This window comes from Canis lupus, chromosome 12 (genome assembly GCF_048164855.1).
Source record: "Canis lupus baileyi chromosome 12, mCanLup2.hap1, whole genome shotgun sequence".
NCBI lineage: Eukaryota > Metazoa > Chordata > Mammalia > Carnivora > Canidae > Canis > Canis lupus.
In genome coordinates this window covers 49,929,495-49,943,025 of record NC_132849.1, presented here as the reverse complement: position 1 = coordinate 49,943,025, position 13,531 = coordinate 49,929,495, and the positions used below count along the sequence as shown (strand labels likewise).

Genomic DNA, 13,531 nt, shown 5'->3' with positions numbered 1-13,531 from the left:
CAGGAAGAATACAGGACTATTTCATTTGGTTTAAGTTCCTGGTAAATATTTTTTTGGGGAAAAAAAAGTTCTGTGACTGAAACAGAATCAGAAACTGTCTATAGGATACAGAGATAATGAGGTTCAATAAAAATTCCACCAAATGTTGAGCTTCCTGTATCTCTCCTGCAGTTTTCTTAGGTTCTTAGCATCAAGCACTCCTCAGATGCAGTTAGCATAGTATTTCAACTTCACAGATGGGGAACACTGAGGCCCAGGATCACACAGCCTCCTCACCGCAGCCTCCTAGAAGTGAGCACCAGTACCACAGCACTCCATGCTTCTCACCTGCGTTCAGACAGATTTACTGCCTGGAGCATTGAGATCCCATCAGATAGATTGAATCAGTCCTTTAAAGCTAGCTAGGTAAGGTAGACAGTGAACACTGCTCCTCCAGGGTTCCTCTACCCCCTTCCTTCCCCTGCCCCAGGTCCCGACCCCAACCTTCCTGAGAAATCAAGTCATTACGGCAAATAGAAGGACTACTATCCAGGCCACTTTAGGAAATTTGGTTTTCTTAGGTTGGTAAGCTAGGGTGAGAGGATGTAGTATTTCTCTCAGGGTCTTTTATTTTTTTTATTTTTTTAAAGGTTTATTTATTTATTCATTCAGAGAGAGCGAAGAGAGAGGCAGAGACAGGCAGAGGGAGAAGCAGGCTCCATGCAGGAAGCCTGATGTGGGACTCAATCCTGGGTCTCCAGGATCACACCCCGGGCTGCAGGCGGCGCTAAACCGCTGCGCCACCGGGGCTGCCCTCTCAGGGTCTTTTAATTTCATCATTACGATGTGAGAGTCAACGATTCCAAGGGTTGCTTTCAGCTCTGAACCAAAACAAGATAAAATTAAAACTGGCATAAACAATGTGTCTGATAAAAATATTTCTTACAGTTTTACATAGATCTCTGCTTTGGATTCTATCAAATTATCTGTATGGCTTAAAACAAAAAGAACAGCTATACAAGTGAGAGTAAAATGGAAAACAATATTAGCATCAGTTAAGAACTGGGTTCTATGTATTTTTTTAAAGATATTCTCGATCCTTAAAATCAGTGACCTAAATACTACTCATCCTTAATACAGGTGGCGACATTGAGGCTTAGATAAGTTAACACACCCAAGTTCACAAGGTTTGTGAATCCGGATATAAACTTCAAATCCACGCTTGAGCCCAAACTGTATTCTTTAGACAACACTGTCTCTGAAAGTCCATGTGGAAAGGAAACAAACACCTATAGGTAAAGGCAAGTGATTTAATTTAATCCTCAAAACAACCTTGTAGAAGTATCATTTTATCAAGGAAACAGCTAAAAGTTTCATCCTATGAACTGTGTAATCACTCTATGTAATTAGACAGAAATCCTAAATACCAATCAGATAGGAATACCATCAGAGTAATCAGTAGCCCCAGATTAGCATCCATGTGATAAAAATATTTGCTTTTCCTTATGTCAGAGTAAACTTGAATGGGCAATGTGAATTATAGTCGAGGTACAGAAGGGTATTTTATATCTAGAGAAAAACACAAGACCAGGTTTATTTCATACAATGTTATTCACACATTTTTCATTTTCTAATTTATACATAATATACAAAGTGAAGATAACATTATTTCATATGAACCAAGAAGAGCCAGGACTTAGACAAACTGGTCCAGAAACAATCCATATCAAAAGGAGACACTCAAGAGTAAAGTCTAAGTGGTTCTGCCCAATTAAAGTTTCTTTATTCTGAAATGTGATGCTCAGATTTTAGCAAAACTCCATGCCAACTTATTAAACAATGGTGGAATTAGGTGGGCACCAAAATGGCAGACGATAAAATTTCTATATAATATTCTCCTAGAATAGGCCCCAAAGTACTGGGAAGATTGGGTTGTCTACATTAGGATACATGGGAAAATCAAAACCTGAAGAAGGTTCCATTTCCCAGCTATCCCCTAGGACTTTCTAAATTTGCAGAGATAACTGCCTGTGTCAACAGAGGGTAGGAAAAAGGAAAACCAGGAATTCAACTGTGCAAATCCAGGAAAGTCACTTATCAACCTCCAACAAGAACAACTTGGATCATGATCAGCTCACGACCATGAGCTGATAATGGGAACAGAAGTTCGACACGGGGGCCAGGACACTCTGAGGCAAAACAGAGGAGGATGGGGTGGAAGAGAGCAGCTTTGTATGGTGGTGGTGGGTGGGGAGGAGGGAAGCACTGCCACTGGGACTGGGACATGCTGATGAGCCAGTACGACTATGAGAGGGGGCAGTGACAAGTGGTTGGATCTAATGGACTCAACATGGAATGTTGGGTGAGAAATCTAGAATAACTCAACGTCAAACACGGAAAAGTATGCCTGGCACCCCAAACTTTATGCCATTATTTTTAGGCTCATGATATGAATAGCTAAGTGATAAAACCTTTATATTCCATATTGTGCTCAGAAGAATGCTTTTCTTCTGCAGACTTCTAATATAAAAATCCCTTACATGTTCAATCGAAGGAGAGAGCATGGTTCATTAGTTTTCAGCACTAAACAGAAGTGGGTCAACATAAATGGTTTTATACAAAATACTGACTTCAACAAAATACAAAGCACTTTCTTTATCTTTCAGAAACTGAATATACAAAGCAAGTTTTTTTCCAAAATATTTTCATAGGCAAAGGATTAAAAACGATTTTAATTATACACATATGGTCACAATTTTGCCTTAAAAAGATTGTTGGGAAATGTACATAAGGCCGCTTGTAAATGTACATCATGTTACTGTTATGTCTTATGTCCAGAGGAAAAAATGTTATCATACAGATTTGCTCTTACTTGGGAATAGGCTATTCAAAAATACAGTACTCTTCTGTACAAAGAAAAAAGTCACATCACATTTAATAAGATGGAAAAAGCATTGGCCTCCATGGTAACCAAATTTCTCAGTCCAATACTTTCTATTATGCACAATACCCTGACTTCTTGAAAGTGATCCAAATCCTAGTATGTCCATATTAACAGAGTCAACAACTATGTTATAAAAGAAAATGTTTCCCACAATAATAAAAAGAAAGCCGGTTCATACTTCTGAAACCATATAAAGATAAAAAATTTTTAAAAAATCACTCTTGATTTGGAGAGATAAATTTACATTATACAACACTATATGCCAGGTCAAAGAGGGCAGGGACATAAATGTACACTAAAATGCAAATGTTTCCCAAGGAGATAAAACAAATTCCATTTACAGCATGAAGGTTTACAAATGTACACCTGTACAACCAAGGAAAGCATCACTACTAAATTAGCAAGGCTTTTATAATAAACATTGAAACAAGATTTGCTTTCAAAGTGTAAACTTACATCTATTACTACACACACAATGCATATATTTATAGGAAGCAAAAAAAGCTATCTGAATATGTAGTCATGCTTAAATGTTGAGCTATCAAATTCACTTTTCAGTGGCCCCTTTCACCTCTAACTGGTTCCTACTCTTTCAAAATCTACTATGAAAAAGCAAAACAAAGCTCAACACTTCCTCAACATGTCCTTGTAATTCTAAAAGCAAAACAATATACAAATTTCCACTCTTTCTCAGATTGCAAACCAAACTGAAAAGTTAAAATGGGACTTAACTTTTCAATTAGTGCATTTAATTGAATGGAAGTGTCACCATGATTTTTGTTTTTTCTACCTCTTACAACAATTACATATGTAAGTATATACAATACTTCTGTACATTGCCAGAGACGTTTTAGGGCAGTATTTGTATTAAAACCACATCCACTGGAAATAATATAAGTTCTTTTCATCTCAAATCATTTAATTCTTATTTGCCGAGTTTTTATTTGCATGATGGTTTGTGAATTACCAAAATACAACTTAACTTTCTTTTTAAAATATTAATAATATTTATGCAGTTGATTGTTAATCAGTTATAAAAAGGCTTCACACAAAGGACAAAAAAAAAATAAGGACTATATTTCTATATACATCTCTATAAACCTGTTGTGCTATGGGGTCCGTAGACCTACCAGACTGCAAGCCAGTTTATTAAAAGAATACTGTACTTTTTCCTTTAAAAACTATTTTTTTTTGTGACTTTACAAGGTAAAAATTTACAAAATATGTGACAGCTTTTTTTGATAGTTACATCATATACAGGCATTCTGTGCTTTGCCAGCAATCCAATCTGATAGGTCTCCATTCAGGGCTGAATATAATTTATAATTCACCACCCCCACCCCCCAAATATACACAAGAACCTTAAAAAATTTACAAATGGATGAATAAAGTCAATAAATAGTTCTGCTTTAAAAAAAAATTTGAAGATTCATAGTTGAGTTGTGTTTTGATAATTCACAAAAGAAACATTCTTTTCACATGGTTACATTATCTTCTTTCTCTTTTCCCTTTACAGCATTCCATTTGGTGGTCCTCCAATAGGCCCCAGATCTGGGCTATTTTTCAAATAATATTTTTCCAACTTGGCCAGTATATGCTTCCCATATGTGTATTTGCGCAAAGTAGTGATATGAGGACGAATCTGAAAAAGAAATAATCTGCTTAGTAAATCTGAGTTATTTTGATCTCTGGTTTCTTAAAAAAGCACTCCTAAATCTGGGTGATTCAGAAGAATAATTGATTTTAATATTCAAATCCTTTAAAGAAAGTTGTTTGCAAAAGTAATTCATTCTACTCAATCTCTCCAAACGTCTACTCCCAAAATTGTTCAATGAATAAACAAACCACTACTTCTACTAAACTATTATAAATGCAAATAGTAGAGGGGCTCCAAACACAGCAGGAAATTACGTGAACTATTAAGTTCTTAAAAAGTTGATGAAGGCAGAATTTTCTAGCTCGAATCTGTTGGACAAAAATTCACTCCATTAGAAAATGGAGCAAAAGATATGAATGAGCAATCAGATATGTGATGACTAATACATACAAGTTGTTAAAAATCTAATAGTTTTTAAAATGCAAATGAAAAGAATCCTATCATTACTCTTTGCACTCAGACTGACAGATTTTTTAAGATTTTACGAGAGAGAGAGAGAGAGAGAGAGAGAGAGAGAGAGAGAATGAATGAATGCAAGCATGAGTCAGGGGAGGGAGAGGGAGAAGCAGAGCAAGGAGCCTGATGTGTTTCTCGATCCCAGAACCCTGGGATCATGACCTGAGCTGAGGGCAGATGCTTAACTGACTGGGCTACCCAGGTGCCCCAGACTGGCAAAAAAGGAACTCTTCTTATATATTGGTAGACAGACGTGCAAACGTGTGCAGATTTTTTTAGAGCAACCTGGCAGTATCTATCAACATGTAAAATGTTTACTTCACACCAGCAGTTCCACATCTAGGAATTTATCCTACAAAAACAGTTAATTATGCAAAGACATTCGTATGTAGCATTGCTTATGACACTTAAAAAACCAGAAACAATCCAAATGTCATAAATATATTGGTTAAATAATGTATTTGTTAAAAATAAAACTTACAATCTTTTTTAAGTATATATTTTTAACCAGAAATATTACATTTTAAGAAAGGTAAAAGAATTTATGACGTTATATGTCTCTCTATATAACAAGAGGTCCAAAGAAGTTATTTATTTGTCCCCTGTTTCTTAAATGAATAAACTTAGAAAAACATTAGGTATTTAGTTTTTCTTCCAGTGTTCTTTTTTAACAGTTTTCCTATGGAAATTAAGGCATTTTTAAAGAATCATTAGATTCTTTGGGAGAAGGTACAGAGAAAACAGCTTAACTGTTTTTAAAAACCCTAATCAAATCAAAAAAATTCTTTTTAGGTTAATGTATGAGGTTAGTGAGAAAATCTAATTACATTTTAAAATTGATGTTCAACCCATGTACTATGGCAAACCAAATATATCTAAATAAGATGGGAATGAGCAATGCTAAAAGGTAGGCAAGTAGATGAGAAATGAATGTGATTCTGAAATTACTTTAGGAACTTAATGAGAGGGGTACACCATATCTACATTTGTCAAAGGTTACCCATTGATTTTAGATTTTTTTCCTCCAGTTATAATAGAAGAGGAAATTAAAACCTAGAAAGCTAAAATTGTAGCCTGAAAGTCACACAAATTGAATCATCTATTTTAAGCGCTATGAACTGTATTACCTTATGCATGATTATCTTTCTCTGAGCAGGTTCAGCCATATCAATCATCTTCTGAACCACATAATTGGCATACTGGTCCTTCATCATGGTGTATAAGGCACTGTGAGGACCATCATTCTGGCAGCAAACTTCATCAATCAGTAAAGCTCTCTCAGCACGGGAGGCATGAGTAACACACTTTTCTACTACATTGCTAAAAATTAAGTATATACACAAAAAGTTATTTTAAAAAAAGTTTTATTTATTTGGGGGGGGGGGCGCAGAGGGAGAGGGGACTCCCTACAAAGCAGGGAGCCCAATGTGGGGCTCAATCCCAAGACCCCAAGATCATGACCTGAGCCAAAGGCAGACATTTAACAGACTGTACCCGTCAGGTGCCCCCCAAAAGTTATTTTGTTACTTTTTTTCTTTAAAAACTTATTAGACAGTGAGCGAGAGAGAAATCCAATCGGACCTCAGGCTGAAAATGAGTCTCCATCTCAACCGTGAAATAAATAACAGCCTCATCTAAAACCAAGAGTCAAAAAATAAATAAATAAATAAGTAAATAAATAAATAAGTAAATAAGTAAATAAATAAAATAAAATAAAATAAAATAAAATAAAATAAAATAAAATAAAAAAAATAGAAATAAAACCAAGAGTCAGATGGTTAACCAACTCCACCACTTGGGCGCCCCATATTTTGTTACTTTTTCCTTTATAGCAAAATATCCTTGGTTTTGAAGGAATTTGCTCAACATATTGAAGACAGAAGAGACAAAACAGTATTCTCTTACCCTTTACTTTTTTTTTTTTTTTAATTTTTATTTATTTATGATAGTCACACAGAGATAGAGAGGTAGAGACATAGACAGAGGGAGAAGCAGGCTCCATGCACCGGGAGCCCGACATGGGATTCGATCCCGGGTCTCCAGGATCGCGCCCTGGGCCAAAGGCAGGCGCTAAATCGCTGCGCCACCCAGGGATCCCTTACCCTTTACTTTTTAAACAAAAATTAGTATCATAGGGGAACCCATACTGGATACCCACAAGTTTAATAATTAAAATTGTAATTCAAAAACAAGAAAACAAAGTCATTAGTAAGGTCTGAGGTTTTCATTAACATGCACTAATTAAATTTGCATTTATAGACTTGGGAGACAAATCATTTCCTGAATACAGACATCAAAAATGGAATATATACGGGCAAACCAATTTGTCATGTAAGAATAAAAGCAACATTCTGTATGTGCTTTTTCCCTCTACTAAAAGAAAGATTATGTTCTAATGCTATAGTCTGCATGCATTTCTTTGTTTACTAATAAAAGCCTAAGAGTTAAAAGAACTGACCCCTGGAATTAGAAAGTAATGCAGTACCTGGCAAATTTGTGTTGACTCAGGGCTAAGACTTTTCCTCTGATTTCAGAAACAATTTTGCTTTTGTCTTCAGGTCGACCATGTTCCAGTACATGCTGAATAACGTAATTGCCATACTGATCCTAAGTACAGATATTTTAAAATTACTTTCCTTAAGTCATTCCTTAAGAATAATGATTATTCTTTAAAAAGATCTTAATTATCTTTCTTAAAGTTCAACATTATATAGTCAGGAGAATATACCAGGCTTCTAATCTCTGTGTTTCTACAGTTTGTTAATTTAGGAATAAATTATATTTCCCTAAATTTAACAATAAATTATATTTCCCAACATTATGAACCATTTTCTTTCTTTTTTTTTTTTTTTTATGAACCATTTTCAAAAAGACATAAACATCAAAACTATTAGGGAGTTTATACCTGTACCAACTGCTCTGTATGTTGGTGGAGTTCTTCTAAGATAGGTAAGGTCTGTTCTGCAGTGCAATGTTCTAGGATGCGCTGGATCACTCTGCAGCCATAAGGATGAGTTGAAAGTACAAACACCTTAAAAAATTGGAAGAAATACATTTCCATTATCCAATATTTTTGGAAAGTTCTATGAGGCAGTCAGGTTTTTTGAAGACATGCTGAATTAATTTAATACAGAAAGGTGTGGAGTCATCTTTAGCATTAATTACCACCCTGCTAGTAAAGATTGAAAAGTGGGGTGCTCAGTTTGGGAGTTGACAGATTTTTTTTTAAAGATTTTATTATTTATTCAAGAAAGAGAGAGGGTGAAGGAGAAGGAAAGCGAGAGGGAGAGAGAATCTGAAGCAGACTTCACACTGAGCTATAGCCCCAAGCAGGGCTCCATCCCACAACTGTGAGATCATGACCTGAGCTGAAAACTAAGAATTGGACACTTAACCTACAGAGCCACCCAAGTGCCCCAGGAGCTAAGAGATATTGTGATCGAAAGGTACCAAGCCAAGATGGAAGGCATGTAATAATGAAAACAAACACACTGCAGGGTGAGGGTAGTGCACAATGTAATAAGCAGCTGTTAATTAATTACTATGTATTAGTTACTAATCGATATTTATTTTGTTTTATTATATGGTCTTAAGTCTTCCTCTCTTTCTCCTCGAAAATCTGGGAAACACTATTGGGCTTATAAGAGTTGTGGTCCTAAAGTAATATAATTAAACTGATATTTCTAATTTTTCAGCTTCAAAACAAATGAAGCTATTGATGCATTCTATGAAAGAGGCAGAAATCACTGCACATTCACTGTCTCCTATTTTTGTATGACAGTACTGGGTATTCTAATCTTGTGACTTATGAAAAATGTTGTTAACACTCAAATTCTAGAAAAATGCCCTGCTAACTAATTAAAAGCCAAAAATCAATCCTTACTTGTCCTTTGAATGCATCAATGATGAACTGTAGTGACTGTGGCTGAACACATTCAATACATTTTTGAACAACGTGGTTTCCATTTTGATCTTTCACACATTTGAGTACATGACCATCTAGCTCTTTTACCATTTCACTCTGCAAAGAGAAGATGAGATTTTAAAAATTACCTCATCATACAGGATTAAAAAGAGTAAAAGTACACTAAAAAATCTGTTTACAGTTTTTTAAATATCAAAGTTTAAAGCCTACCCTCCGCCCTGCCGACAGAAGCTACTAATAGAATTATAAAAACATTTTGCAGAACTATAATGTAAAGGACACTTGCTGAAAATAACCTAGTGATGCTAAATTTGCCATAAACAACTCTCTTCACTGTTTACACCTTCTACTCATTTTTCTCAGCTAACAATATATACAATTAAGTCAGAATTCTACACTTTTTCTCTACTTAGCACGCCCCTTCCCTCAAAATAACCTTTCAAAAATTTCTTAAAAGATTTGTTATTTAAAAAAAAAAAAAGATTATTTATTTAGAACGTGTTCAAGTAGGAGGAGGGGTAGAAGGAGAGGGAGTGATGTGGGGCTTGTTCTTACAACCCTGAGATCATGACCTGAGTGAATTCAAGAGTCAGACACTTAACCAACTGAGCCACCCCGGTGTCCCTTCAGGGATGAATTCTTGGGAAATTTTAGATTTTTGTTTATTTAACTAGCAAAAATAACCCTTTTCATTTGTTTCTTTGCTTACTAATAAGGTTAAGCTTATTTATTACACTAAGGTTTATTAACTGCATTTTCTTTTAGCTAGCGATCTTCATTTAAAAAAAATTTTTTTAAGCATTTATTAAAGAAACATCTAATCCTCAGGTAATATAGTTTGCCATACGATAATCTGTGTGCCTTATTAGTACAACAGGAAATAGATTTGTGAAGAAATGGGAGTGCACATAGTTTAAAGGTGTCACATTTAAAGTATCTCTCACCCCAAAAAACTCTGAACTACATACTGACATAAGTAGAATACTGTTAAGCCAAGATATAAGACAGATGTTTAGCTATAAACTAAGTAATAAGAAAAAATATTCTAAAAAATCCAGAGAATACCATTATTCATTAACAGGTTCATGTAAGGCTTATTCCCAGTGATTTATATTTTCAAATTTTACTTTTATTTTTTTTTAATTTTTTATTGATTTATGATAGTCACAGAGAGAGAGAGAGAGGCAGAGACACAGGCAGAGGGAGAAGCAGGCTCCATGCACCGGGAGCCCGATGTGGGATTCGATCCCGGGTCTCCAGGATCACACCCTGGGCCAAAGGCAGGCGCTAAACTGCTGCGCCACCCAGGGATCCTATTTTCAAATTTTAAAGACATTTAGGATATCTTTATTATTTATTTATTATTGAAGTATAACTGACATACAATGTTATATTAATTTCAGGTGTGCAACATAGCGATCCAAGAATTACACTACACACTGTTCACCAAGATATGTAAAGTCATCACAAAATGTTATTATAACATTACTATCTTCCCTAATGCTGTACTTTACATTTTTGTGACTTCTTAAATTTTATAACTGAAAGTTTATACCTCTTAATCCCCTCCACCTATTACCTCCCCAACCTGCCACCCATCGGCCCTCTGGCAATGAAAATTTGTTCTCTGCATTTAAAATTTTGTTTTGTTCTACTTATCAGATTCCATATGTAAGTGAAATCAAAGATATTTGTCCTTCCCCTGACTTACTTCACTTAGTATAAACCACTCTAGGCCCATCCATGTTCTCAGAATGGCAAGATCTCATTCTTTAAAAATATGTTAAAGTATCTATACTGACTGGCTTGAGACTTACGGTAGAGCAGTTCTTTAAGCATCTACGATAATCAAAATTTGTCGACCTTTTCTACATTGTGATGTATCTTCAACTATTCTAAAATTCAGGATTTCCTCCAGAGAAGTATGCTATTTTCTCACAAAGTTTTAATGCTGTGATTAATACATACACATACATATACACATATCCATATATGTCATTAGTTTTTAATTCTAGAATTTACTTTATTATATAATAATGTATGTGGGTAGAAAGTCAAAGCTAATCTTTACAATTTACTAATTACCAATGCCTTTCAAGAGCTAATTATCTTCTTAACACTAAGTTTCATTGTAATACATAAGCTAGTTAGATATAAAATAGTATCTATTTGGGGTTATGAATGTAATTTTGAAAGTCTGCTTAATCTCCTACAAGAACCACACTAGTGATGCTTCATATTTTAAAAACCTAGCAGATCGGGGGATCCCTGGGTGGCGCAGCAGTTTGGCGCCTGCCTTTGGCCCAGGGCACGATCCTGGAGACCCGGGATCGAATCCCACATCGGGCTCCCAGTGCATGGAGCCTGCTTCTCCCTCTGCCTATGTCTCTGCCTCTCTCTCTCTCTCTCTCTGTGATTATCATAAATAAATAAAAATTAAAAAAAAAAATACTAAAGAAAAAAAAAACCTAGCAGATCGGCATTTATCCTCATCTTAATATTCTTGTCTATTTCAAATAATTTTAAAAATTATTCTGATCAGTTATAAGAAAATTCACATGAGCATATGATTGGAATTGCATTAATCCTTTTTTTAACTTAAAACAATTTAAATAGACTTTCCCATTCAAGAATATGATATATTCCTTCTTTTTTTAAATTCCTTTAATTTATATATGTTCTCTTTCCTCTTTATCTTAAAAAACTGAATCTTGTTAGAATTCTTAGGTTGCTTTTCCTATTGAATGAAACTTTTAAGATATATAAATATATATAAATATTATATATATATATTCTTTTTTAACTGGCATATAGGAATGCAACGTTTTAATATTTTTATTCTTGTGCTTGCTTTGGCAGTATACTAAAATTGGAATGGTACAAAGAAGATTAGCATGGCCCCTGCACACAGAGGACACACAAGTTCATGAATCATTCCACATTTTTATGTGAACTGAGTTAAAGGAACACTTAAAGGGCACTCTACTCAAAAAAAACTTATTTTTATTTTTTTAAAAGATTTTATTTATTCATTCATGAGAGACACACAGAGAGAGAGAGGCAGAGACACAGGAAGAGGGAGAAGCAGGCTCCATACAGAGAGCCCGATGTGGGACTCGATCCCAGGACTCCGGGATCACGCCCTGGGCCAAAGCAGGTGCTAAACCGCTGAGCCACCCAGGTGTCCCTATTTTTATTCTTATGATAGAAATGTTTAAGTACAATCCAGATACACTTTGGAAAAATTAAAAGGTATTCCTGATACTACAGAAAATCAAATAAGCAAGTGTAGCAAAAATACCCATCATCTAGCACTGCATATAACAAAATAGGTACTCAGCTATCTTCATTTAAAGATGAAAAAATGTTGAAGAAATGAAGAGGATAGATCAAAGATCTACTGTATAATAAGGTACTGTTTGGGACAGATTTCTTAAAGTATTTTAATTTTAGAAATATTTAACGTTTCAGTCCAAGATATAAGATAATAAAGTAATAATTTAAAAACTGAATAAAATACAAAAATTTTGTCTTAACTTACAATTACCTGCTGGTCAGACGAAATAGACTCTAATGCTTTCTGAATAACACGGCAGCCATACATCTGCAAGGCTAAAGGCAGAACATGACCACGAATACGAGTAGCAAGGGCTAATTTTTGATCCAAACTCCCAAACTGATAAAAAAGAAATTAGTATTAATAAAAATAATCACAATATTATCTTCTTAAACCTGAATAGCCCACTGTTTACAGCCTATTCATTCTACTTTTAAAATATCACATTTGGTAATCACACAGGAAGGAGGATTTAGGTAAAAGCTAATTAAGATAGATCCAGAGCTGCGTGAAAGAACTGTATTGCTTTGGGTGTGTGTGTGTGTGTGTGTGTGTGTGTGTGTGTGTGTTACGTTTCACTATCTAAAGTCTCCTTGTTATAATACATTAACCATCTGTTATTCTTTTAAAGTAAACATCTTTACTCTTCATTTTAAACAAACCACATTCTCCTCATTTTTAACTTCTGAGCCATACATTCAGGTAATTCTCAACTATATTCTGAGGTAACTGCAGGAATCTTAAGTCAAACTAAAACACAGATACTTAGTTATAAGCTGAGAATTAACTAAATCACAAAATACATGACACCTAACAAATCCAAAAAGACTATACTATTACTAATTTCTTCACCTACAACATACTCCCAATGCTTTATATATATATTTTTTTAATTTAAAGATTTTTATTTTTTATTTATTCATGAGAGACACAGAGCGAGCTAGAGGGAGGTAGAGAGAGACACAGGCAGAGGGAGAAGCAGGCCCCATGCAGGGAGCTCCATGTGGGACTCGATCCCGGGTCTCCAGGAACACGCCCCGGGCTGCAGGTGGTGCTAAATCGCTGTGCCACCGGGGCTGCCCTGCTTTATATTTTCAAATATTAATCAGATTAATATTAAACTTCTCATTTAAAGTAGGCCCATATATTTTAAAACTATTTTTGTGATAAAATATATAGTATAAAATGTCATTTTCACCATTTTAAGTGTGAGGATCAGCACTTAAATATATA

The 13,531-nt window shown here is 34.9% G+C and overlaps 1 protein-coding gene and 1 pseudogene across 12 annotated transcripts in view; one reads left to right on the top strand and one right to left on the bottom strand.

The window, feature by feature from the left end:
• Positions 1-1,571: 1,571 nt before the first annotated feature.
• The window catches only part of PUM2 (pumilio RNA binding family member 2), a 95,381-nt gene continuing 83,421 nt past the window's right edge, over positions 1,572-13,531 (bottom strand). For 9 of the 12 annotated variants that reach the window (XM_072770967.1, XM_072770964.1, XM_072770975.1 and 6 more), the window contains 6 exons: positions 12,503-12,637; positions 8,920-9,057; positions 7,942-8,067; positions 7,522-7,643; positions 6,164-6,356; positions 1,572-4,565 (listed from right to left, as the gene is read on the bottom strand). In XM_072770967.1, the coding sequence (XP_072627068.1) occupies positions 4,434-4,565; positions 6,164-6,356; positions 7,522-7,643; positions 7,942-8,067; positions 8,920-9,057; positions 12,503-12,637 (846 nt within the window). In that variant the 3' untranslated portion in view covers positions 1,572-4,433. The remainder of the gene's footprint in view (positions 4,566-6,163; positions 6,357-7,521; positions 7,644-7,941; positions 8,068-8,919; positions 9,058-12,502; positions 12,638-13,531) is intronic. The other 3 variants (XM_072770971.1, XM_072770970.1, XM_072770976.1) reach the window with 1 other exon arrangement.
• LOC140602061 (U6 spliceosomal RNA) lies at positions 11,810-11,907 on the top strand (annotated as a pseudogene).